The sequence below is a fragment of the Pelobates fuscus genome, unplaced genomic scaffold, assembly GCF_036172605.1.
Source record: "Pelobates fuscus isolate aPelFus1 unplaced genomic scaffold, aPelFus1.pri scaffold_24, whole genome shotgun sequence".
NCBI lineage: Eukaryota > Metazoa > Chordata > Amphibia > Anura > Pelobatidae > Pelobates > Pelobates fuscus.
This window is the reverse complement of record NW_026961888.1, coordinates 41,108-67,323: the sequence shown is the minus strand read 5'-3', so window position 1 is coordinate 67,323 and position 26,216 is coordinate 41,108. Positions and strand designations below refer to the sequence as shown.

Genomic DNA, 26,216 nt, shown 5'->3' with positions numbered 1-26,216 from the left:
CAATCTTTTTTCTTTTTATTTCTTGCCATATCGGGCAGTTTCAGTTGCTTGGGAGGAGACATTAGTGAGGGATGCTCCTTGGGGATATAATTAGTTGAAATTTAGCAGTTAATGCTGATATTGTCGCTCGTTAGGTTTGCAGGTCGACGGAGCTCTCAGTCCATGCGACTGCACTCGCCGGAAGTCGGACACGCCCCTCTATCACTACTTCTAACTCCTCTTTAGTTGTGGGAGAGTCAAGTCTTTGTTGTACGTTGGGTGGGATTGTCTTGGCGATCCTTTGTTTGAGGAAGGCTCTTATGTCAGTAACATCTGGGGGGAGAGTCCCTCAAGTTGTAAAGTTTGTGGTAAAACTCCTGGAAGGCTAGCATGATGTCCGCCATCAGATTTGACTTGGTCCCTTGTGGAGTCTGTATGGATGAGATAAATGTGGTTTGTCTTTGTGTTTTTAGAGCTTGCGCTGATAGTCGTCCCCCTTTGCCCCCTTGGGTATAGTACCGGTGTCTGGTAAGAAGAAGACTTTTCTTGATTTGTGTTCCATTAAGGGTGGCTAGCTCTGAGCGTTTATCCAAAAGTGTTTTATATGTGGTGAGGTCTAGGTTGGTTTTGTCTGTGGATTCAAGTGTTTCAACAAACAACCGGGCACCTATTTTAACTAGCAAATTGTCCGGCAGAGCTGCAGAGGCATATCGAGCAGTATCAGAATCGGAAATGCATCTATACGAGAAGGTCAAGGAGAAATGAATGGTTCAATACAATTTAACCCCGGAAACCTACCGGAAAAACAAACAAACAAGAGGATTACGTTAAGGGCACAAAGACTACTATACCAAATGGGCATTTTGAAGCTCAGCCATGATATTCCCCTTGCAGGGCAATTAGGCATTTGGAAAGCGAATCATCGGATCATACAGGGATATAGCCAAACCTTTGATATGTGTCAGCGAGTAGAGAAAAAAGGTGAATACCCGAAAGCTAAATAAAAATCCGTACCCAGGGGGCGGAGCCTGACCGACAAGCAGTACAGACGTGGGCACCACGAGCTCTCGCCTGACGGGCCAAATTTGGGTCAAACTCAACGGCTACACTGACCGCAGACTCACCGGGTTGTGCTACCCATGCTGGGAATGCACTGCGGAACCGAAGGACACCCCTCTGAAAACCGTCGAGGCAGGGAAACCGAAACGCCGAGTGCGGCCTACTAAAGTTGGAGCCGGGGAGAGACGGCCGCTCACCCCGACGCCAGACACACCAAGCGTCTCTACAGGTCTCCTACCCCCCCCCCCCCCCCCCTCTGGACCGGTGGGGGTTATCCCGGTCCCCACTGGGGGAACAGACTGTGGCATCAATCACCACCCCAGCTATCTGAACGCAGCAGGCGACACGAGGCACTCCAACCTCACGGTGGTAGAGGTTGAACGGTGGTAGAGTGCCTGAGGGAGAGACGGGGTGACACAGTAAGGGAGCAGGTTGCACAGTGGTGTGAAAGTGAGGGAGGGGATTGCAACTGGTGGCCCCTGGTGTCTTTGATCCCTGGTGCTCCAGTAAGCTCTCTCTACAATTTGCCCTGAGAGACTGCACAGTCTGCAACTCCACCAGGTGTGAGCTGCAGATTGTGCAGTGCCTCACAATATCCAGAAGTCAGAGCATTGAAGTGGTATCCCGCGGCGACGGTCTGATTGGCCAGAGATCGCGAGACACTGCATAGTCAGCGGAGCTGCAGACTGTGCTGGCTTTCTGCTTCTCAGGACAGAGTGGAGGGACCTCGCAACCAGCAGCATACCGGGCAAGGTGTGGGGTCCTTGTACCTGACACAGTATGCCTGCCCGATGGCGAGTTAGGCCTTAGGCAGCCGCCTAAATCGCTGCTCAGTGCCGACTGCGGTCTCTCTCCCTCCAGTGCAGCATTTTCTATTTGAAGCTGGGAGGTAATGATAGTCACTTCCCAGCATCTCATGCTACAGGGATCCCGTTGGGCAATTAAACAGTGCTTACCGAGTCCCTCTGCAGCAATGCCCATCAGGTTTCTTTAAGTGTATGGGCTACCCAATGGGCAAATCACTACAGAACTCCAGTTTTGTTCTCGCTGGACCATAGGTTCCTGCAGAAAACCAATTGGAAAACGCTGTTTGAGTGTATACAGGCACATCTGGTGAGAAAGTGTATAATGTGTTGGCGCAATAAACAGGACAAAAAGGCAAGTTACAAAAAAAAAAAAAATGCTTATGTCTTTAAGATCAAAACAGGCTTATCAGATTGTCTTTAATAAGCTCAACATGTCTGCAGACACTGAAATCATCATGCTGATATTTAGATGAAGCCTCAATGGTCTAAATTGTTCTTTACTGGCAAACACCAAATCAAAAAAAAAAAAAAAAAAAAAAAAGGAGGATTTCCATGTATCCAAAAAGTAATGAACAATCGTATGTGGACTAATGTAGATACTTTCTAAGGACAGGTATCTAATTCAGTCGGGGGTTGGCTGAACAAATGGATACAACTAAACCTTTAATAAGAATAAAGCTAAAGGGGTGGGATACCCCAAAAGAAGTCACCAATATCAAGACTTACACAAAATAAAGACAATTACAAAAATAAATCCGTACATATCCAATGTGCAATAAAGGGAAAAGCCTGCTAAATGTTCCAAAGTAAGCCTGCGCACATTCCCCATAACTAGTGGAAATGATAGAAAATAGGGTAGGTAGGCTAGATATTGCACACTAGCTGTTTTGAGGTATATATGTCAAAAAGACCTTTTAAAGTCTAGTAAAATACTAGCGTGAGCAAAAAGACGCTAGAACCACATACTAGGCTTCCATGAGTTGCAACATAGTAATAGACAGTATCAGGATGAAGTGAAACATTGTTTCAATAGGCTATAACAAAAGAGAGAAAGAAAGGGATACACTTATCGAGTGAAATCCCTGGCCATGTAGCCATTTGGTAAAGTATTAGGTATAAGATCTCCTACAGTAGCAGCTTTTATAATATCCCTAATGTGACTTCAAGCGCTACCCTGAATAAGAAGCCTGTCCCTAATCTACAGTTACTAGATATACAGCCGCCCAACGAATATCTTCTAAGATCAAGTCCGGTATCTAGGTAGACTTGAAAGTAATAGAGCGGAGCAAACTGAGCATTAGGTGGCTAAATCAGCATGTGAGTGATACAAGTGTCTAAAATGTGCAAACACTAGCAGCTCGAGATCTTCAGAGTTACAGGACAGCATGGAAAGGGTTAAGTGAAAGGAAAGCTACACGTTTGCGTGAGCTTGTGGTGGGCAGCAAGTAAGCTGTAGAGTTGATGCATGGGTGTGATGCCAGCTCTGAGAGAGACAGTGTGGGTGGCTCTTAAAAGAGCCTTTGTGTTAGCGGGTGGTCAGGGAGGCGGACATTTACTTGGCGCTGGTGTACTTTGTGACAGCCTTGGTGCCCTCAGACACGGCGTGCTTTGCCAGCTCTCCGGGTAGTAGCAGGCGCACGGCAGTCTGGATCTCCCGGGAGGTGATGGTGGAGCGCTTGTTGTAGTGAGCCAGGCGAGAAGCTTCTCCTGCGATGCGCTCAAAGATATCATTGACAAAGGAGTTCATGATCCCCATTGCCTTGGAGGAGATGCCGGTGTCGGGATGGACCTGCTTCAGCACCTTGTACACGTAGATGGCATAGCTCTCCTTCCTGCTCTTTCTACGCTTCTTGCCATCTTTCTTCTGAGTCTTGGTGACGGCTTTTTTGGAGCCTTTCTTGGGGGCTGGTGCGGACTTTGCTGGATCAGGCATGATTAACGCTGTTAGCTCGCGAGCGAATAGCAAGCTGCTTGCTCCGGCGGTTCTATTTATAGGCGGACCATGTAAATGAGGCCCTTCCGCTTCCCTTCCTGCGATTGGTTGCTAAAGTCAGATGACGTAAGGAAGCGGCTGTTTAACACTAGCTCCAGCAATAGATTGGTTCCCTGTATAACGTGTCTCTAATTGGCTGCTTGTAAAGTCATCCAATCACAGAGCACAGTGTGTTTATAAATAGCCTGTGGTAGGGGAGGAGTTTTCATCTTCTTGCATTCAATCAAGAACAAACATGTCTGGCCGCGGAAAGCAAGGTGGAAAGACCCGTGCAAAGGCGAAGACTCGCTCATCCCGAGCGGGACTTCAGTTCCCAGTCGGCAGAGTCCACCGTTTGCTGAGGAAGGGCAATTATGCAGAGCGTGTGGGAGCCGGTGCCCCCGTCTATCTGGCTGCAGTGCTGGAGTACCTGACCGCTGAGATTCTGGAGCTGGCAGGGAATGCCGCTAGAGACAACAAAAAGACCCGCATCATTCCCCGCCATCTCCAGCTCGCTGTCCGTAACGATGAAGAGCTCAACAAACTGCTGGGAGGAGTGACTATCGCCCAGGGAGGTGTCCTGCCTAACATCCAGGCTGTGCTGCTGCCCAAGAAGACCGAGAGCCACAAGCCCAAGAGCAAGTAAAGCGGACAGCTGCTGCACCTGCCTCCCTCACCTACCAAACACAAAGGCTCTTTTAAGAGCCACCCACGTTCTCCACAAAGAGCCGATTAATTGTTCTGCTGCGCGCAAACCGTTCCCTGTATCTACACACACACACCACGCTGGCAGCTCATAAGCAAGCTAAAATATTAGGGCGCTTCTGTCACAGCACTGACTGAGTCCCATTTGCAGTCCATATCCTGTCCAACATTCCAGCTATAGAACTAGTTAAAATCAATGGCTGCCATGCATGTCTATGATAAACGCAGCAGCAAATTAATACCAATTGGGGCAAGTGTATATAGTGTACAGGTCCTCTTTTGTTAAGCGGGGCATCTCTACATGTCGCTCACTCTCAGGATTCCCCCCTCTCCCGCTGTCTGGAGGACATGCCGGGTGAAACCTACTATGAGCGTTCAAATCCTAGCGGCGCTACAGCTCTGTTGTCTGTGCTGCTGGATGAGTTAACGCAGCCTTAATAGCCTGGCCTCTCGGCTGAAAACATTGTTTCAATAAGTGGATGCTTTGTAACATTTCCTGCTGCTCTGTCTCCTGGAGCTCATTTGTATGGCTACTGAGCGTCCTGTGAGTGAAAGTCCTTTATCAGACGTGGCTTCTATCCCATCGAAAGAAGCGGCCTTTCTGCATGTGTAAGAGGTCAATGTCCCATGCACCCCTCCCCCTCGATAAAGCCTATACAGCTATTAATAAGTATGTTGGGAGGAATACGTCCATTACTGCCCACTGCCATTCCTTTCAACTAGTAGCGTCTATAATAAATGCTGTCAGGACAGGAAGGGTCATTAAAGGCTTAGATCCCTTCTTTGGGCGCGTGGTCTCAATAGATGGAGGAGGGGGGAGGGGATGAAGCAGTTGATTTGAGCGGGCATTTTGAATGTGGGGGAGGGGATGAGAAGCAGTTGATTTGAGCGGGTATTTTGAAATGGTTTACTATTTGTTTTCAGCCAATCAGAACATACCACCCACTTGATGAACCAATGAAAACGCCGTATCGGCTATAAAGCCCAGGCTACAGCGAGCAGCGTTCATTCCCTTTCGTTTTGCTACAATGGCCAGAACTAAGCAGACAGCCCGTAAGTCGACCGGAGGCAAGGCTCCCCGCAAGCAGCTAGCCACCAAAGCTGCTAGAAAGAGCGCCCCAGCTACCGGGGGAGTGAAAAAGCCTCACCGTTACCGTCCAGGAACTGTGGCTCTCAGGGAGATCCGCCGTTATCAGAAGTCCACCGAGCTGCTCATCCGCAAGCTGCCCTTCCAGCGCCTTGTCCGTGAGATCGCTCAGGATTTCAAGACTGATCTGCGCTTCCAGAGCTCTGCAAGAGGCTAGCGAGGCTTACCTGGTTGGTCTTTTTGAGGATACCAACTTGTGCGCCATCCACGCTAAGAGGGTCACAATCATGCCCAAAGACATCCAGCTGGCTCGTAGGATCCGAGGAGAACGTGCTTAAGTTGAAACCTGCTAACAAACACAAAGGCTCTTTTAAGAGCCACCAAATCTGCACTCGAACGAGCTCCAACACATTTATAAAAACGTGTCTTTTAGCCTGTGACTTTGAGCGGGCTAGCTACGGAGCCCTCACACTACAATGCTCAAATGTCCCCACATATCCCATTTTCACGTCAGGCAACGATGTAGCCATCATCTCTGCTGGTCTATTTCACTGGCGATTTTACAATAACTTCACTATTTAGAATCCATCGTGTGGAGAGGCAGCAGGAAAAAGACTACTTTTTCGCTTAGAGGAGAATACATAGTTAACACAGGAGTGCATATGCAAAGCTAGTAACAATGTTTCTATTTAAGTGGCTGCAAGCATGTATTAAATGTAGGCAACAGTAACAATACACCAAAACCAGAGCTTTCTTGACAGTGTGTGTACGTACTTGCTCATAATCTAAATGCACCTCACTAGATCATAATTTTTTACATCCCCTACCATTAACAGAAGGCGGCTCCAAATCCTCCGATGGTTCAAACATGCGGTCTACAGATACAGTGTTTAGCAACCTTTCCCGTCTAGATGTTTGGGAGCAGCCTCTACTACTATCTCCTTCTCGGTGTATCTATGTAGATAGCAGGCAATTTATCAGGTGTGGAAGGGGTTAAAGTGATTAGGTTCAGTCTTTTAGTGAAAAAGTGGGTGGCCCTGAAAAGGGCCTTTGGGTTAATGGGGTGTGCGGTAAAGTCAAGCCCGAGTTTTAACCTCCGAAGCCATAGAGAGTGCGGCCCTGGCGCTTAAGAGCATAAACTACGTCCATGGCGGTGACAGTCTTCCTCTTGGCATGCTCGGTGTAAGTGACGGCGTCCCGGATGACGTTCTCCAGGAATACCTTCAGCACCCCGCGAGTCTCCTCATAGATGAGGCCGGAAATACGCTTCACGCCTCCCCTGCGAGCAAGGCGACGAATTGCAGGCTTGGTAATGCCCTGGATGTTGTCACGAAGAACCTTCCTGTGACGCTTAGCGCCACCTTTTCCGAGACCCTTTCCTCCTTTGCCTCTGCCAGACATGGTTCTGCTCTTCTTTCTGCACGAACGATATGAGATGCTGTGCAAAGCTCTTCCTTATATACTCATCGGACGGACCGTATGGGGACCTGCAGCAAAGGAGGCGGGCGTTTTAAATACGCCCCTTCACTTTTTTTTTTTCCTCTCAATAATATGCTTAACCCTCTCCTTCCGTGCTCGAAATGGTTCTGGCTTTTAAAACCAAAGCTGTTTATGCTTCAAAAGATTTCACAATCGTGAAATCTTTTGAAGTATAATCATTTTATCATGTCTTTAGTGTTTCTTTGATAGTCGGCTTAGCTACTGCACAAGGTATCATTTCTTGGGCTTTATCACTCTTTGAATATCGAAATAAGCGCCCGTTTCACACGTGGAGAGAGGACGAGGACAGTCCCTTTTATTATCACCATGTACAAAATCGCAATCCCTAAAATATGTTCTGCTTTATTATCTTACTGAAAAAGGCAATAACATTAAATCTAGTCTGGAAGGACACTGTGTGATATTCTATATATTATATGCGTTTCTCACTAAAACTGGCTTTCGCAATTTAATGAAGAAACACCCTCGGTATCTTAGAACGGAGGGAATTTCTAAGCCAAAAATAAAATAAAAAATCAACGCTCAAGTGTAGCACTGGTATACAGGGACTTAGCCACACCGACAAGATACATTCCTGTGTAATCTTTTCGAGCACTAGATGCTGGGATTACAGGATTCATTAGGTTATTCCTGACTTTAGAATGAGGGATGGAGGGGGAACGGTATGTGTGACATGACACCAAAACAAACACGTTGCCATCACTGATATATAGCTCTGAAATGAGAATGTGGTGGCTCTTACAAGAGCCTTTGGGGTTTGGAAAATAAAATTAAATGCGAGCAAGGCTTATTTCTTTTTGGGAGCTGCCTTTTTAGCCTTTGCAGGACTCTTTGCGGCTTTGGGTTTGGCTGCCTTTTTGGCAGGGCTCTTCACGGTCTTCTTAGCCGGGCTTTTCACTACCTTCTTGGGCTTGGCGGCTTTGACTTTCTTCGGACTTTTGGTGGCCTTTTTAGCGGAGGCGGACGGCTTTTTGGCCTTTTTCGGGCTCTTTGCAGCTACCTTCTTAGGTTTGGCTGGAGACTTGGTGGCTTTCTTCGGGGCAGGCTTCTTGACTTTAGCCGGTGCCTTTTTCTTGGTAGCCTTGTCCTTGCTCTCCGCCTGCTTTTTGTTGAGCTTGAAGGAGCCGGAAGCTCCGCTTCCTTTGACCTGGACGAGAGTGCTTTTAGTCACCAAGCCCTTGAGAGCCAGCTTGAGGCGGCTGTTATTCTTTTCCACATCATAACCAGAAGCAGCCAAAGCCTTCTTCAAAGCTGCCAGGGACACCCCGCTGCGCTCTTTAGAAGCGGACACAGCTTTGACAATGAGCTCGGACACGCTAGGACCGGAGGGCTTAGCGGCTTTCTTGACACCGGCTGCTTTCTTGGGCTGCTTCTTCTTGGAGGCGCTTTCTACCGCAGGTGCGGCGGCGGGAGCTGGGGCGGCTTCAGACATGGTCACTATTCTCTATGAAGATCAAGCAATAATACGCGCCCGCAGCAGCCTCCAAATTATACATCTCCAGCTAGCATCTTATTGGCTGATCTAACCACGCTCTGATTGGATACAGTCTTATGACACACCCTCCACTGTCCCTACTCCATCTTTTCACACTCTGCTCTCACGCTGTGTTTCCGAATGGATAAAACGAATACATTTAGGTAAAATAAGAGGACGGAGGTCGATGCCATCTATCGTGGAATGTACTAAACTATCTAACCAAGAATTCATTAGCAGCTCCATGGGTCCCGAGGGTTGTCACGATCTAGCAGAGCCGGTGAAAGCTGACACATCTCCTTTGGGATGAGCCTGATGTTCTCCACAAACATTACTGTGATAACTATTAAAAGAATATATTCCAAGGTTTTCTTTCTCACTCTTATGCAAGAAAGGGAAGGGGCCCGTGTTATCAAGGTGGGTTGAAGCTCGTGTCGTAAAGAAACAGAGAAAAGGGATTTTGATCCTCGTTTGTTCAGACAGGTAGCTCAGGTAGGATGTAGTAAGATCATAGCAGAAGAGCTCTTAGTCGTGGCAATTTTTAAATTACATAATTACATAATTGTATGTTATATATCTATGTTTACCCTCTAACAACAACTAAGACCAGTTATATTAAAACACACACACACTGTGCTCTCCAGGAAATCCTTTATGAAGCCTGGTGTAGGTCTGGCACAGTAAACAACAGCAATGAGTTCCGCACTCTAGGGACTTTTTCCAAAACATCAAAAACATTTCAATGCTATTTCAAATCATGATAAAAACATGACAGCAAAAATTGTCCTGATTTTAGCACCAAATTAGGAGCTAACATGTTGATCTGTGTGGCGGACCACCAGGGTATCACCTTCATGGATTCCCTTTCCCGTTGTATTAGCTAGTACAGCTTTCCACAAATACATTTGTCTAAACGTAATGCTGGGAGTCAGTGGCGTACACACGACCCATGGGGCCCCGGTGCTAAAATTGATCCGTGCCCCTCCCCCCACACTTACTCTGCGCGGCCCGGGGTCGCAACACATGGCGGCAGGCTCCGGGTTGCAGGGCTGCGACCCCTGTGACCGCGGTATGTACGCAAGTGTATGCAGATACACATACACTTAAAGGACCACTTTAGACACCCAGATCACTTCAGCTCAATGAAGTGGTCTTGGTTCCTTAAAGGACCACTTTAGACACCCAGATCACTTCAGCTCAATGAAGTGGTCTGGGTTCCAGGGCCCTCTAGTTTAACCCTGCAGCTGAATACATAGCAGTTTCGGAGAAACTGCTATGTTTCACTGATGATTAATCCAGCCTCTAGTGGCTGTGTCACTGACAGCGGCTAGAGGCGCTTCCGCGATTCTCCCTGTGAAAATCACAGTGAGAAGACGCTCGACGTCCATAGGAAAGCATTGAGTAATGCTTTTCTATGGGCGGTTTGAATGCGCGCGCGGCTCTTGCCACGCATGCGCATTGGGAGCTGAGAGGCAGGTCGGGCGGAGGGATCCCCAGCGCCAAGGGAGTCAGGCGCTGGAGAAAGGTAAGTGCTTAAGGGGTTTTAAACACACACACACTCTCACGAACAGACGCATACACACTAGCTAACAGACACACAAATTTACTGCCAAAGACACACTCAGTGACAGACAGAGACACATACACACTCACTTACAAAACACACACTCTCACTGACAAACACACACTCACTAAGACACCTAAGACTCACTAGACTCACTAACCTAAGACTCACTAACAGACTCACTAACAGACACACACAAACTAGCACACTCAGTAACAGACACACACACTCACTCACACACAGACACACACACTGACACTCACTAACAGACACACACTCAATAACAGACACACACAACTAACACACAGTAACACACGCAAACAAAAACTAACACACTCACTGACACTCACTAGCAGACACAGTAACACACACACTGGCACAAAAATGTGCACTAACACACACACACACACACACACACTGTAGCACTAACACACATACACACGTTTTTTTGTGTGTTTTTTTTTCAGATTTAATCCCGCAGCCTCCCTTTCCAGTCCAGTCCAGGGGCTGCCCGGCGACCGGTCCTGCTGGCTCGTGAGGGAGCACTGTCCCCTGAGCGCTCTCTGCCCAGCTCCCTCGCGCATTTTTACTGATGCCGGAGCCAGAATATAACTTCATATTCCGGCTGCAGCATAAGTGCGGGGCGCGCAAAGGAGCTGATCAGAGAGCGCTCAGGGGAGAGTGCTCCCTCGCGTGCGCGCCCGGTAACACCAGGGCCGGCCTCGGGGGCCCTGATGTGGCCAGCTCCTTGTCCCCCCAGTAGAAGAGTCTGCCCACACTGGCGTACATACCGAGTCGCTAGGTGGCCGGGCCCCCTGGTGGGCCGGGCCCAGTCGCAGCTGCAACCCCTGCGACCGCGGTATGTACGCCAGTGCTGGGAGTAGATCTGGTTTATTCAGGCAAGGCACACAGAATTTATACACAGACCCCCAGCATGGGGTCTCCATTCATGGACACACATTCCTGGACACACTTTGATGGACTGCATGGTACCCTGACTGGGCACCTCTGCCAAGCTTGCTTCCTAGCTATCACTGGGACACCAGTAGTGCTATAGCCCCTACCCGCTGCAGCTTGGCTGGGGTCTATCCAAACTTTCCTAACCTGTAACAGGGTCCTAGTGATTAAGCTCTCTTGCACAGAGTATAGCTGTCTCACCCAAACACGAGCCAAGACGGGACGGAGCCTTACTGCTGAACCGGCCGGTCGCATGCTCGGGATACAGTTGCGGCCTGCGGAAGGTCGAGACGAGGAGAGACGGCCGCTCTCCCTCGGGTCCGGTTGTGGTGTGATGACCCCCCCCCCCCCCATGTACCAGCGGGGGTCATCACACCACAACCGGACCCGAGGGGACAAGCACAGCAAGAGTGGGCAAAGATGGCCGCCAACACGTGACCAAGTGTGTCCCAGACTCCAGGGATCCCATTGCCCTGGCATTTGAACGCTTTTGGGAGCAATACTGGGAACAAGCTAAACAGAGCCAAACAAGACCCACGGCTGCAACAAGCCCTCCACAGAACGGGGACAAACCACCACAGCCAGGGCGGAAAGCTGGCGCTACACAAGCGGGGAAGCGGAGGAGGAAGCCGCACAAAGCGTCCCGACACAGAGCTGACAAGCGGGTGCACTCATCTCCGTACCCCCCACATGCCTACCAAACAGCGGGGGCCGCCAACAGCCTCTAAAGCGGCTCCTACATCGGAGAAATCGGAGACGGAGCGGGCCCACCCGAAGGTAGTCACCCATCATGCACTGCCCAACACCCGATATGACCAGCACCTTGGCACAGACCTGCTGCACTCTCCCAGACGGGGAACAGGCTGAGGGTCGGACCGGCCCTGGGACAGCATGACTGTTGAGAGACGTACTCACAAACTGCTACTACACCCTGGACATTAACTGTCCCTCTTGGCGAACACGAGTACTAGCCCTTATGCATACTGCTGGCCTGTGAGGGTGACTTTATCCCAACACGAGCTTGTTATAGATAGAAGCAGCATTATCTATTTGTTTTTTTTGTTTTTTTCGTTTTATTACTCAATGGTACAGATACATCTATGCCGGCTAATTGCATGTCATTACTTAACTTAGCCTGATTACAGCCAGGCTACCAACATGCTTACTAATGTAGAAAGGTACTGCTGGGGATATCTCACCTCTATTAACGTGCTTACCAGGTGGTTTTATAGCTCACCGGTTTAACATTGTAGTCTAACCTGTTTTCAATGTTGTAAATTCTCTGATATATATATAGCTGATAACAATCTAACCTGGATAACCTAGTTTAACGCTGTTATTGATAATATTATTAGATATAACTCTTTGTCATGCAATAATAATCCATAAAACTGTGCTATGTTTTAATGCCTAACCAATGTAAATCTATGTATGACGCTCTGCATGCTCTAGCTGTTGTGGCATTGTGTGCTTTATGTGATTTTTCATGCACAAATAAAATAAAGAATTAAAAAAAAAACACGAGCCAAGACTTAGTAAAGGGTGAAGTAGAACTGTGTTATCCAGTGTGTGGTGGCCACTCGGGTAGGGGCAGAAGTCTCCCAGCTACTCTGTGTCCCAGATACCGCACTTCAGCCATACCAATGTGACACTTGTCTGGCTTCAGAGTTAAGCCAGCTGCTCTAATTCGGCCGAGAACCTTCCCTACATGGATCAAATCTTCCTCCTAGGAGTCACAATTGATAGCTATGCTGTCCAGGTACAAACGTGCAAATTCCTGGAAGCCATTGAGGAACCTATCCACCATAGGTGGCTGGGACATTCTTCATCTAGAACGGCATGACCTGATATTGGAATAGGCCAAGCGGGGTGACGAATGCCGACTTGGGGATAGCCTCCTCGGCCAGGTGAATCTGCTAGTAGCCCTTGCATAGGTCTGTTGTGGTGAGATACTGTCCCCATGCTATATGATGCAATAGTTCCTCCAGGGCATGGGATAAGAGTTGGTAAGAGTCCGATCGTTCAGTCGCCTGTAGTCCACGCAGAAGAGTGTTGTTCTGTCCCGCTTCGGTACTAGGACTACAAGCCAAGTCTGAAGCCTCAATCACTCCTAGTCACAGCATTTACTGTATATCCTTCCGTATCTCTTACCGGACTGCCTCGAGAATGTGGTAGGGGTGGTTGCCTCATAGGTGCTTGTCCTGGGATTTCCACGTTGTGTACAGCCAGGGTGATGTACCCAGGGTCTTGGGAGAAGGTCTCTCGTTTAGCTTTCAATAATTTGTGGGCCTGAACTATTTCTTTATCAGTCAGTTTGTCTCCTAGTTTGACTTGAGCGATAAGGTCAACTTGGGAGTCTCCCTCTAGCAAGTCAGGTAATGGGAGGCTGTCTAGATCCTCAGAAGCTGGGGCGCACACTGCAGTTACATCGTCCTTCCTTTTTTTGTACTCTTTAAGCATATTAACGTGGAAGGAGCAGTTTACTCTCTCATCTGCACAGCTGGCTACTACATAGGTGGTATTGCAGATATGCTCCACCACCTTGTAGGGACCCTGCCATGCCGCCTGTAATTAATCATGACAGACCGGTTAAATCTTTTGTCCAACACGGAAACTAGGCAGTCGGGTACCCCGGTCATACCATACTTTCTGTCACCCCTTGTCAGCTTGGAGGTTCTCTTTTACCAACTTAGCCAACTGTTCCATGTGGTCACAGAGTTTTAGCACATTCCCCCATCCCAATGCACTGTGATGAGGTCCTCGTAATCTTCTCCCATATAATAGTCCAAAGCAGTTCCTGCGGTACCTCCCAATATGCACATAAGAAGTGCGGTAGGAGTCGCTCCCAGTCTTGGCAAGCAGTGTTCTGTTGAACCGCTCGCAGATATATATATATATTGTTTTTTTTTTTTTTCTGCGGGTTATAAGGAGAACTCAGAATGGATTTTACTGAGACTACCTAGAAATCCCAAAGCTGACCTAAAACGGATCAAGCAGTGTCTGTTCGGCTTTTTTTCCTTTTTCCTTTTTTTTTTTTTAGAAATTGTTTATTTTAAAATTCTTGCAAATGTAACAATTGATACTTCAAAAATGTGTATAACATTGCTGCTTTAGTCATAATGTCTAGTACAAAGTTCACATTCAGTAACAGAAATACTTGTAGTCGACATAGAGGGGAAGTGAAGACCAAAAATAATAAGGGCGTTGATATTCAAATAGATTCGCTGGTAGTTCAAGGTCTCATATTATCTCCAGGTGGGTGTCACTATCGGTCTGTTTGACTGGTGTTCATGAAGTTACACTAGGGTTCCCAGGAGGTCATGTATATGTGGTATTTGCCGGTTAGTGAGAAGCTAATTTCCTCCATTGTTCTAATGCTTTCTACTCTCCGTACCCAGTCCCTAATGGTAGGTGGGGCTGTTTTTTTTTTTTCCAGTGGAGGGTGATAAGCAGATTTGCTGCTTTGAGCAGATGTATGTCTAGGGTCCTAGTGTCCCTTGGTATGGAGGGAGGCAATATAAGATATAGGAGTGTTTCAGGTGGGTAGGGTATGGTGGTTCCCGTTATGAGGTGTATGAGACTGGAGATCCGTGACCAGAACTTTTGGTTCACCGTGCATGACCACCAGATGTGAGCCATGTCCCCAATGGCCTCTAGTCATCTACAGCAGTTATTGGACGTGCCTGGGAATGCCCGTTTGAGTTTGGATGGGGTGTAGTGCCATCTAGCTATTTTCTTATAGTTACTTTCTTGTGTCGTTAAGCTGGTGGATGATTTTTGTGTCAGGAGGAATATTTGCTTCCAGTCATTATCTGCGAAAGATAAGTGCAGTTCTTGTTCCCAGTGTTTTTTGTAGAGTAGGTTGATTGGTTGGCTAGTGTCCTGTAGTAGGCATATGTGGTTTTGACCTGTTTCTTTTTGAGTGTGCATTGGGTGCACGTAAGTTCGAATTTGGTCAGTGCTCGGTGACCTTGTTGGGGGTATTTGTTGGTCCGCAAAAAGTGAATGAGTTGATCGTAGAGAAATTTTTGAAGGGTCGTGGGAGTTCCCTGCGGGTGTAGGGACGACAGGGGCCTAACTCCCTCATTGTCAAGGAGGTCTCGTGAAGGTAGGTATGCTGTGGTATGATATTCTCGGTTTGCCGCTCCCGATTCACCAGGCTTGAAGAGCGGATTGTGAGTCAGTGGATATAGCGGTGATGGGTATGGTGATATGTCCGCCGCCAATGACTCATGTGTGACCACATTCTCAGTGTCGGAGTAATGGTCGGGTGTTGTTTGTGCATAAGGAAGGATTGGCCAGAGTTGTGCCATGGTATTGTGTGTATGGGGACACGGAAGATGTTATTCTCTACATCTACCCATTGTTTGGTCGTGTTTTTGCCTGTCCAGTCATAAATCCTGGCCAATAGTACTGCACTGTGGTATCGTTCCACATCTGGCAGCCCCAGATCCCCCTCCGTCTTTGATCTTGTGAGCAGCTGATAGGCTAGCCTGGGGCGTTTGTGGGACCAAATAAATGTCGTAAATAGTTTTTGTATGGCAGCAAAGAAGGTTGTGGGTAGAGTGATCGGGAGAACTTGCAGCAAGTATAATATTCTTGGGAGAATACTAATTTTCAGGATATTTATCCTGCAAAACCAGCTGAACTGCGAAGTGTGCCATTTAGTAAGATCTTTGGTTCTAGCTTGGATTAGCAGGGGGGTGGGGGGTGGTTTCATATAGTCGTGAGATAACGGATGGTAGTGCTACCCCCAGATATGTTATATGCTCTGTTCCCCAGGAGAATGGGAAGTTTGATTGTAGATGTGTTTTGGTCGAGTTTAGTACTTTCAGTGGGAGGAGTTCACATTTACCTAGAGTGGCTTGAAAGGTGAACACTTTGCTATAGAGAGACATCTCCTCCAGTATATGAGGGAGTGAGGAGCTGGGTTCGGAGACCGTGAATAGCATGTCATCTGCAAATGCTGATATTTTGTGTTCTGCCCCTCCAAATTTGAAACCCTTGATGTTAGGATTTTCTCTAACTCCCTGGAGGAATGGCTCCAGGACCAGGACGAAACGAAGAGGGGTGCTATTGGAGATGGGTACTGGGAGTGAGAGTTGGCCGTTCACGAGTAGCCTAGCCGTTGGTCTGGAGTATATAGCTCCCATCCACCTTAGCCAGTTTGGGCCAAAGCCCATCTGTTCCAGGGTGGCAAGCATCAGGGACCAGTCCACCCTGTTGAAAGCCTTTTCGGCATCTCTGGAGAGTAACAGTGTCTGGGTGTTTGTGTGTTCAGAGTGATGCATGAGATTAATGAGTTTGGTGATATTATTTTTTAGCTTCTCGGCCTTGTATAAATCCAGCCTGGTCTGGGTGAATTAGCTCTGGGAGCTTGAGGCGTAGGCGGTTAGCTAGTGTTTTAGTGAAATTTTTTTAAATCAATATTTTTAAGTGAGATAGGCCAATATCTCCCACATTGGGTCAAATCTTTACCTGGTTTGGGTAGAGTGCAATAGTGGCTTCCGATGCCTGTGGGGGTATGGAATTGTCTTTAAGTAGGGAGTTGAGTGCGTCTAGGAGTGGGGGTATGAGCTGGATGGAAAAGCTCTTGTAGTATTTGGCCGTGAAGACATCTGGGCCCGGGCTCTTTCCTAGTGGGAGGGAGTGTATCACTACTTCTAACTCCTCTTTAGTTGTGGGAGAGTCAAGTCTTTGTTGTACGTTGGGTGGGATTGTCTTGGCGATCCTTTGTTTGAGGAAAGCTCTTATGTCAGTAACATCTGGGGGGAGAGTCCCTCAAGTTGTAAAGTTTGTGGTAAAACTCCTGGAAGGCTAGCATGATGTCCGCCATCAGATTTGACTTGGTCCCTTGTGGAGTCTGTATGGATGAGATAAATGTGGTTTGTCTTTGTGTTTTTAGAGCTTGCGCTGATAGTCGTCCCCCTTTGCCCCCTTGGGTATAGTACCGGTGTCTGGTAAGAAGAAGACTTTTCTTGATTTGTGTTCCATTAAGGGTGGCTAGCTCTGAGCGTTTATCCAAAAGTGTTTTATATGTGGTGAGGTCTAGGTTGTTTTTGTCTGTGGATTCAAGTGTTTCAACAAACAACCGGGCACCTATTTTAACTAGCAAATTGTCCGGCAGAGCTGCAGAGGCATATCGAGCAGTATCAGAATCGGAAATGCATCTATACGAGAAGGTCAAGGAGAAATGAATGGTTCAATACAATATAACCCCGGAAACCTACCGGAAAAACAAACAAACGAGAGGATTACGTTAAGGGCACAAAGACTACTATACCAAATGGGCATTTTGAAGCTCAGCCATGATATTCCCCTTGCAGGGCAATTAGACATTTGGAAAGCGAATCATCGGATCATACAGGGATATAGCCAAACCTTTGATATGTGTCAGCGAGTAGAGAAAAAAGGTGAATACCCGAAAGCTAAATAAAAATCCCTACCCATAGTAGATGAACCCTTTCACCGAGTAGCAGTGGATCTCATATGGCCCCTAAGTAAGTCTCGCCCATCGGGGAAGAAATTTGTCATAGCGGTGGTAGATTACGCAAGCATATACGCGGAAGCTATTGCCCTCCCAATATAAAAGCTGAACTGGTTGCAGACGTCTTGGTTAGTATATTAACCACGGTTGGGTTTCCCAGAGAAATACAATCTGACCAAGAAACCCAGTTTACAGCAACTCTGACTCAACAGATGTGGCAAAGTTGCAGAGCAGAGCCTAATATCACATCCCCATATCACCCCCAAACCAATGGATTATGTGAGTGCTTTAACGGTACCCTTAAGCAGATGCTTAAGAATTTTACCGCCACCCACATGGACTGGGAAAGGTTCTTGCCCAACTTACTGCTCGCATAAAGAGAATTCCCATAAGATTCCACTGGGTTCTAACCTTCTAACCCTTGGAATTGTTGTATGGTAGAAGAGTAAAGGGATTGTTAGACCTAGTAAAAGAGCACTGTGGAGGTGTGGGGGAGGGGGGGGGGGAGACATGGGAGAAGAGGGAACCTCCATTGTGCCATATGATCTGGAACTCTGGGACCAGCTGCAGGCTCTTACTGAATCCGTTCGGGAGAGCTTGAAAATGGCCCAGGAGAGACAGAAGAAACAGAAACAAAAGGTTCTGGTGCTTAAATCTACAAAACAGGATCAACTAAGGGAGGGGTTAGGTGGCAGAGAGATGTAGGGAGGAGGTGGAAGATTGAGGGAGGTGGTGAACGGTGGTAGAGTGCCTGAGGGAGAGACAGGGTGACACAGTAAGGGAGCGGTACAGTGGTGTGAAAGTGAGGGAGGGGATTCCAACTGGTGGCCCCTGGTGTCTTTGATCCCTGGTGCTCCAGTAAGCTCGCTCTACAATTTGTCCTGAGAGACTGCACAGTCTGCAACTCCACCAGGTGTGAGCTGCAGATTGTGCAGTGCCTCACAATATCCAGAAGTCAGAGCATTGAAGTGGTATCCCGCGGCGACGGTCTGATTGGCCAGAGATCGCGAGACACTGCCTAGTCAGCGGAGCTGCAGACTGTGCTGGCTTTCTGCTTCTCAGGACAGAGTGGAGGGACCTCGCAACCAGCGGCATACCGGGCAAGGTGTGGGGTCCTTGTACCTGACACAGTATGCCTGCCCTATGGCGAGTTAGGCCTTAGGCAGCCGCCTAAATCGCTGCTCAGTGCCGACTGCGGTCTCTCTCCCTCCAGTGCAGCATTTTCTATTTGAAGCTGGGAGGTAATGATAGTCAGTCACTTCCCAGCATCTCATGCTACAGGGATCCCGTTGGGCAATTAAACAGTGCTTACCGAGTCCCTCTGCAGCAATGCCCATCAGGTTTCTTTAAGTGTATGGGCTACCCAATGGGCAAATCACTACAGAACTCCAATTTTGTTCTCGCTGGACCATAGGTTCCTGCAGAAAACCAATTGGAAAAACGCTGTTTGAGTGTATACAGGCACATCTGGTGAGAAAGTGTATAATGTGTTGGCGCAATAAACAGGAAAAAAGGCAAGTTACAAAAAAAAAAAAAAAATGCTTATGTCTTTAAGATCAAAACAGGCTTATCAGATTGTCTTTAATAAGCTCAACATTTCTGCAGACACTAAAATCATCATGCTGATATTTAGATGAAGCCTCAATGGTCTAAATTGTTCTTTACTGGCAAACACCAAATCAAAAAAAAAAAAAAAAAAAAGAGGATTTCCATGTATCCAAAAAGTAATCGTATGTGGACTAATGTAGATACTTTCTAAGGACAGGTATCTAATTCAGTCGGGGGTTGGCTGAACAAATGGATACAACTAAACCTTTAATAAGAATAAAGCTAAAGGGGTGGGATACCCCAAAAGAAGTCACCAATATCAAGACTTACACAAAATAAAGACAATTACAAAAATAAATCCGTACATATCCAATGTGCAATAAAGGGAAAAGCCTGCTAAATGTTCCAAAGTAAGCCTGCGCACATTCCCCATAACTAGTGGAAATGATAGAAAATAGGGTAGGTAGGCTAGATATTGCACACTAGCTGTTTTGAGGTATATATGTCAAAAAGACCTTTTAAAGTCTAGTAAAATACTAGCGTGAGCAAAAAGACGCTAGAACCACATACTAGGCTTCCATGAGTTGCAACATAGTAATAGACAGTATCAGGATGAAGTGAAACATTGTTTCAATAGGCTATAACAAAAGAGAGAAAGAAAGGGATACACTTATCGAGTGAAATCCCTGGCCATGTAGCCATTTGGTAAAGGATTAGGTATAAGATCTCCTACAGTAGCAGCTTTTATAATATCCCTAATGTGACTTCAAGCGCTACCCTGAATAAGAAGCCTGTCCCTAATCTACAGTTACTAGATATACAGCCGCCCAACGAATATCTTCTAAGATCAAGTCCGGTATCTAGGTAGACTTGAAAGTAATAGAGCGGAGCAAACTGAGCATTAGGTGGCTAAATCAGCATGTGAGTGATACAAGTGTCTAAAATGTGCAAACACTAGCAGCTCGAGATCTTCAGAGTTACAGGACAGCATGGGAAGGGTTAAGTGAAAGGAAAGCTACACGTTTGCGTGAGCTTGTGGTGGGCAGCAAGTAAGCTGTAGAGTTGATGCATGGGTGTGATGCCAGCTCTGAGAGAGACAGTGTGGGTGGCTCTTAAAAGAGCCTTTGTGTTAGCGGGTGGTCAGGGAGGCGGACATTTACTTGGCGCTGGTGTACTTTGTGACAGCCTTGGTGCCCTCAGACACGGCGTGCTTTGCCAGCTCTCCGGGTAGTAGCAGGCGCACGGCAGTCTGGATCTCCCGGGAGGTGATGGTGGAGCGCTTGTTGTAGTGAGCCAGGCGAGAAGCTTCTCCTGCGATGCGCTCAAAGATATCATTGACAAAGGAGTTCATGATCCCCATTGCCTTGGAGGAGATGCCGGTGTCGGGATGGACCTGCTTCAGCACCTTGTACACGTAGATGGCATAGCTCTCCTTCCTGCTCTTTCTACGCTTCTTGCCATCTTTCTTCTGAGTCTTGGTGACGGCTTTTTTGGAGCCTTTCTTGGGGGCTGGTGCGGACTTTGCTGGATCAGGCATGATTAACGCTGTTAGCTCGCGAGCGAATAGCAAGCTGCTCCTCCGGCGGTTCTATTTATAGGCGGACCATGTAAATGAGGCCCTTCCGCTTCCCTTCCTGCGATTGGTTGCTAAAGTCAGATGACGTAAGGAAGCGGCTGTTTAACACTAGCTCCAGCAATAGATTGGTTCCCTGTATAACGTGTCTCTAATTGGCTGCTTGTAAAGTCATCCAATCACAGAGCAGAGTGTGTTTATAAATAGCCTGTGGTAGGGGAGGAGTTTTCATCTTCTTGCATTCAATCAAGAACAAACATGTCTGGCCGCGGAAAGCAAGGTGGAAAGACCCGTGCAAAGGCGAAGACTCGCTCATCCCGAGCGGGACTTCAGTTCCCAGTCGGCAGAGTCCACCGTTTGCTGAGGAAGGGCAATTATGCAGAGCGTGTGGGAGCCGGTGCCCCCGTCTATCTGGCTGCAGTGCTGGAGTACCTGACCGCTGAGATTCTGGAGCTGGCAGGGAATGCCGCTAGAGACAACAAAAAGACCCGCATCATTCCCCGCCATCTCCAGCTCGCTGTCCGTAACGATGAAGAGCTCAACAAACTGCTGGGAGGAGTGACTATCGCCCAGGGAGGTGTCCTGCCTAACATCCAGGCTGTGCTGCTGCCCAAGAAGACCGAGAGCCACAAGCCCAAGAGCAAGTAAAGCGGACAGCTGCTGCACCTGCCTCCCTCACCTACCAAACACAAAGGCTCTTTTAAGAGCCACCCACGTTCTCCACAAAGAGCCGATTAATTGTTCTGCTGCGCGCAAACCGTTCCTTGTATCTATACACACACACACACACACACACACCACGCTGGGAGCTCATAAGCAAGCTAAAATATTAGGGCGCTTCTGTCACAGCACTGACTGAGTCCCATTTGCAGTCCATATCCTGTCCAACATTCCAGCTATAGAACTAGTTAAAATCAATGGCTGCCATGCATGTCTATGATAAACGCAGCAGCAAATTAATGCCAATTGGGGCAAGTGTATATAGTGTGCAGGTCCTCTTTTGTTAAGCGGGGCATCTCTACATGTCGCTCACTCTCAGGATTCCCCCCTCTCCCGCTGTCTGGAGGACATGCCGGGTGAAACCTACTATGAGCGTTCAAATCCTAGCGGCGCTACAGCTCTGTTGTCTGTGCTGCTGGATGAGTTAACGCAGCCTTAATAGCCTGGCCTCTCGGCTGAAAACATTGTTTCAATAAGTGGATGCTTTGTAACATTTCCTGCTGCTCTGTCTCCTGGAGCTCATTTGTATGGCTACTGAGCGTCCTGTGAGTGAAAGTCCTTTATCAGACGTGGCTTCTATCCCATCGAAAGAAGCGGCCTTTCTGCATGTGTAAGAGCACGCTGGGAGCTCATAAGCAAGCTAAAATATTAGGGCGCTTCTGTCACAGCACTGACTGAGTCCCATTTGCAGTCCATATCCTGTCCAACATTCCAGCTATAGAACTAGTTAAAATCAATGGCTGCCATGCATGTCTATGATAAACGCAGCAGCAAATTAATGCCAATTTGGGCAAGTGTATATAGTGTGCAGGTCCTCTTTTGTTAAGCGGGGCATCTCTACATGTCGCTCACTCTCAGGATTCCCCCCTCTCCCGCTGTCTGGAGGACATGCCGGGTGAAACCTACTATGAGCGTTCAAATCCTAGCGGCGCTACAGCTCTGTTGTCTGTGCTGCTGGATGAGTTAACGCAGCCTTAATAGCCTGGCCTCTCGGCTGAAAACATTGTTTCAATAAGTGGATGCTTTGTAACATTTCCTGCTGCTCTGTCTCCTGGAGCTCATTTGTATGGCTACTGAGCGTCCTGTGAGTGAAAGTCCTTTATCAGACGTGGCTTCTATCCCATCGAAAGAAGCGGCCTTTCTGCATGTGTAAGAGGTCAATGTCCCATGCACCCCTCCCCCTCGATAAAGCCTATACAGCTATTAATAAGTATGTTGGGAGGAATACGTCCATTACTGCCCACTGCCATTCCTTTCAACTAGTAGCGTCTATAATAAATGCTGTCAGGACAGGAAGGGTCACTAAAGGCTTAGATCCCTTCTTTGGGCGCGTGGTCTCAATAGATGGAGGAGGGGGGAGGGGATGAAGCAGTTGATTTGAGCGGGCATTTTGAATGTGGGGGAGGGGATGAGAAGCAGTTGATTTGAGCGGGTATTTTGAAATGATTTACTATTTGTTTTCAGCCAATCAGAACATACCACCCACTTGATGAACCAATGAAAACGCCGTATCGGCTATAAAGCCCAGGCTACAGCGAGCAGCGTTCATTCCCTTTCGTTTTGCTACAATGGCCAGAACTAAGCAGACAGCCCGTAAGTCGACCGGAGGCAAGGCTCCCCGCAAGCAGCTAGCCACCAAAGCTGCTAGAAAGAGCGCCCCAGCTACCGGGGGAGTGAAAAAGCCTCACCGTTACCGTCCAGGAACTGTGGCTCTCAGGGAGATCCGCCGTTATCAGAAGTCCACCGAGCTGCTCATCCGCAAGCTGCCCTTCCAGCGCCTTGTCCGTGAGATCGCTCAGGATTTCAAGACTGATCTGCGCTTCCAGAGCTCTGCTGTCATGGCTCTGCAAGAGGCTAGCGAGGCTTACCTGGTTGGTCTTTTTGAGGATACCAACTTGTGCGCCATCCACGCTAAGAGGGTCACAATCATGCCCAAAGACATCCAGCTGGCTCGTAGGATCCGAGGAGAACGTGCTTAAGTTGAAACCTGCTAACAAACACAAAGGCTCTTTTAAGAGCCACCAAATCTGCACTCGAACGAGCTCCAACACATTTATAAAAACGTGTCTTTTAGCCTGTGACTTTGAGCGGGCTAGCTACGGAGCCCTCACACTACAATGCTCAAATGTCCCCACATATCCCATTTTCACGTCAGGCAACGATGTAGCCATCATCTCTGCTGGTCTATTTCACTGGCGATTTTACAATAACTTCACTATTTAGAATCCATCGTGTGGAGAGGCAGCAGGAAAAAGACTACTTTTTCGCTTAGAGGAGAATACATAGTTAACACAGGAGTGCATATGCAAAGCTAGTAACAATGTTTCTATTTAAGTGGCTGCAAGCATGTATTAAATGTAGGCAACAGTAACAATACACCAAAACCAGAGCTTTCTTGACAGTGTGTGTACGTACTTGCTCATAATCTAAATGCACCTCACTAGATCATATTTTTTTACATCCCCTACCATTAACAGAAGGCGGCTCCAAATCCTCCGATGGTTCAAACATGCGGTCTACAGATACAGTGTTTAGCAACCTTTCCCGTCTAGATGTTTGGGAGCAGCCTCTACTACTATCTCCTTCTCGGTGTATCTATGTAGATAGCAGGCAATTTATCAGGTGTGGAAGGGGTTAAAGTGATTAGGTTCAGTCTTTTAGTGAAAAAGTGGGTGGCCCTGAAAAGGGCCTTTGGGTTAATGGGGTGTGCGGTAAAGTCAAGCCCGAGTTTTAACCTCCGAAGCCATAGAGAGTGCGGCCCTGGCGCTTAAGAGCATAAACTACGTCCATGGCGGTGACAGTCTTCCTCTTGGCATGCTCGGTGTAAGTGACGGCGTCCCGGATGACGTTCTCCAGGAATACCTTCAGCACCCCGCGAGTCTCCTCATAGATGAGGCCGGAAATACGCTTCACGCCTCCCCTGCGAGCAAGGCGACGAATTGCAGGCTTGGTAATGCCCTGGATGTTGTCACGAAGAACCTTCCTGTGACGCTTAGCGCCACCTTTTCCGAGACCCTTTCCTCCTTTGCCTCTGCCAGACATGGTTCTGCTCTTCTTTCTGCACGAACGATATGAAATGCTGTGCAAAGCTCTTCCTTATATACTCCTCGGACGGACCGTATGGGGACCTGCAGCAAAGGAGGCGGGCGTTTTAAATACGCCCCTTCACTTTTTTTTTTCCCTCTCAATAATATGCTTAACCCTCTCCTTCCGTGCTCGAAATGGTTCTGGCGTTTAAAACCAAAGCTGTTTATGCTTCAAAAGATTTCACAATCGTGAAATCTTTTGAAGTATAATCATTTTATCATGTCTTTAGTGTTTCTTTGATAGTCGACTTAGCTACTGCACAAGGTATCATTTCTTGGGCTTTATCACTCTTTGAATATCGAAATAAGCGCCCGTTTCACACGTGGAGAGAGGACGAGGACAGTCCCTTTTATTATCACCATGTACAAAATCGCAATCCCTAAAATATGTTCTGCTTTATTATCTTACTGAAAAAGGCAATAACATTAAATCTAGTCTGGAAGGACACTGTGTGATATTCTATATATTATATGCGTTTCTCACTAAAACTGGCCTTTCGCAATTTAATGAAGAAACACCCTCACTATCTTAGAACGGAGGGAATTTCTAAGCCAAAAAAAAATAAAAAATCAACGCTCAAGTGTAGCACTGGTATACGGGGACTTAGCCACACCGACAAGATACATTCCTGTGTAATCTATTCGAGCACTAGATGCTGGGATTACAGGATTCATTAGGTTATTCCTGACTTTAGAATGAGGGATGGAGGGGGAACGGTATGTGTGACATGACACCAAAACAAACACGTTGCCATCACTGATATATAGCTCTGAAATGAGAATGTGGTGGCTCTTACAAGAGCCTTTGGGGTTTGGAAAATAAAATTAAATGCGAGCAAGGCTTATTTCTTTTTGGGAGCTGCCTTTTTAGCCTTTGCAGGACTCTTTGCGGCTTTGGGTTTGGCTGCCTTTTTGGCAGGGCTCTTCACGGTCTTCTTAGCCGGGCTTTTCACTACCTTCTTGGGCTTGGCGGCTTTGACTTTCTTCGGACTTTTGGTGGCCTTTTTAGCGGAGGCGGCCGGCTTTTTGGCCTTTTTCGGGCTCTTTGCAGCTACCTTCTTAGGTTTGGCTGGAGACTTGGTGGCTTTCTTCGGGGCAGGCTTCTTGACTTTAGCCGGTGCCTTTTTCTTGGTAGCCTTGTCCTTGCTCTCCGCCTGCTTTTTGTTGAGCTTGAAGGAGCCGGAAGCTCCGCTTCCTTTGACCTGGACGAGAGTGCTTTTAGTCACCAAGCCCTTGAGAGCCAGCTTGAGGCGGCTGTTATTCTTTTCCACATCATAACCAGAAGCAGCCAAAGCCTTCTTCAGAGCTGCCAGGGACACCCCGCTGCGCTCTTTAGAAGCGGACACAGCTTTGACAATGAGCTCGGACACGCTAGGACCGGAGGGCTTAGCGACTTTCTTGACACCGGCTGCTTTCTTGGGCTGCTTCTTCTTGGAGGCGCTTTCTACCGCAGGTGCGGCGGCGGGAGCTGGGGCGGCTTCAGACATGGTCACTATTCTCTATGAAGATCAAGCAATAATACGCGCCCGCAGCAGCCTCCAAATTATACATCTCCAGCTAGCATCTTATTGGCTGATCTAACCACGCTCTGATTGGATACAGTCTTATGACACACCCTCCACTGTCCCTACTCCATCATTTCACACTCTGCTCTCACGCTGTGTTTCCGAATGGATAAAACGAATACATTTAGGTAAAA

At 47.7% G+C, this 26,216-nt stretch overlaps 7 protein-coding genes and 1 pseudogene across 7 annotated transcripts; 3 read left to right on the top strand and 5 right to left on the bottom strand.

The window, feature by feature from the left end:
• Positions 1-3,396: 3,396 nt before the first annotated feature.
• LOC134584740 (histone H2B 1.1-like) lies at positions 3,397-3,777 on the bottom strand. Its single transcript, XM_063440573.1, has one exon. The coding sequence runs from the start codon at positions 3,775-3,777 to the stop codon at positions 3,397-3,399; it is 381 nt and encodes a 126-aa protein (XP_063296643.1).
• Positions 3,778-4,072: 295 nt separating this feature from the next.
• Positions 4,073-4,462, top strand: LOC134584736 (histone H2A type 2-B-like). The gene has a single exon (XM_063440569.1). It carries the CDS (start codon positions 4,073-4,075, stop codon positions 4,460-4,462), a length of 390 nt encoding a protein of 129 aa, XP_063296639.1.
• A 1,084-nt stretch (positions 4,463-5,546) lies between these two features.
• Positions 5,547-5,960, top strand: LOC134584748 (histone H3-like; annotated as a pseudogene).
• Positions 5,961-6,697: 737 nt separating this feature from the next.
• LOC134584745 (histone H4-like) lies at positions 6,698-13,663 on the bottom strand. Its single transcript, XM_063440577.1, has 2 exons — positions 13,642-13,663; positions 6,698-6,996 (listed from the first exon to the last, which is right to left on the bottom strand). Exons 1-2 carry the CDS (start codon positions 13,661-13,663, stop codon positions 6,698-6,700), a joined length of 321 nt encoding a protein of 106 aa, XP_063296647.1.
• A 6,631-nt stretch (positions 13,664-20,294) lies between these two features.
• On the bottom strand, positions 20,295-20,675 carry LOC134584744 (histone H2B 1.1-like). The gene has a single exon (XM_063440576.1). It carries the CDS (start codon positions 20,673-20,675, stop codon positions 20,295-20,297), a length of 381 nt encoding a protein of 126 aa, XP_063296646.1.
• A 294-nt stretch (positions 20,676-20,969) lies between these two features.
• On the top strand, positions 20,970-21,359 carry LOC134584737 (histone H2A type 2-B-like). Its single transcript, XM_063440570.1, has one exon. It carries the CDS (start codon positions 20,970-20,972, stop codon positions 21,357-21,359), a length of 390 nt encoding a protein of 129 aa, XP_063296640.1.
• A 2,802-nt stretch (positions 21,360-24,161) lies between these two features.
• On the bottom strand, positions 24,162-24,476 carry LOC134584749 (histone H4). Its single transcript, XM_063440580.1, has one exon. It carries the CDS (start codon positions 24,471-24,473, stop codon positions 24,162-24,164), a length of 312 nt encoding a protein of 103 aa, XP_063296650.1. The 5' UTR covers positions 24,474-24,476.
• An 883-nt stretch (positions 24,477-25,359) lies between these two features.
• On the bottom strand, positions 25,360-26,004 carry LOC134584793 (histone H1B-like). The gene has a single exon (XM_063440618.1). It carries the CDS (start codon positions 26,002-26,004, stop codon positions 25,360-25,362), a length of 645 nt encoding a protein of 214 aa, XP_063296688.1.
• Positions 26,005-26,216: the final 212 nt, after the last annotated feature.

Excerpts from the sequence above, each read along its gene's own strand:
- LOC134584740 (XM_063440573.1), bottom strand. The coding sequence starts at position 3,777 with ATGCCTGATCCAGCAAAGTCCGCACCAGCCCCCAAGAAAGGCTCCAAA.
- LOC134584736 (XM_063440569.1), top strand. The coding sequence starts at position 4,073 with ATGTCTGGCCGCGGAAAGCAAGGTGGAAAGACCCGTGCAAAGGCGAAG.
- LOC134584745 (XM_063440577.1), bottom strand. The coding sequence starts at position 13,663 with ATGGCAGGGTCCCTACAAGGTG. Across the intron at positions 6,997-13,641 it reads GGCAGGGTCCCTACAAGGTG|GCAAAGGAGGAAAGGGTCTC; the intron begins GTGGAGCATATC and ends TGTCTGGCAGAG.
- LOC134584744 (XM_063440576.1), bottom strand. The coding sequence starts at position 20,675 with ATGCCTGATCCAGCAAAGTCCGCACCAGCCCCCAAGAAAGGCTCCAAA.
- LOC134584737 (XM_063440570.1), top strand. The coding sequence starts at position 20,970 with ATGTCTGGCCGCGGAAAGCAAGGTGGAAAGACCCGTGCAAAGGCGAAG.
- LOC134584749 (XM_063440580.1), bottom strand. The coding sequence starts at position 24,473 with ATGTCTGGCAGAGGCAAAGGAGGAAAGGGTCTCGGAAAAGGTGGCGCT.
- LOC134584793 (XM_063440618.1), bottom strand. The coding sequence starts at position 26,004 with ATGTCTGAAGCCGCCCCAGCTCCCGCCGCCGCACCTGCGGTAGAAAGC.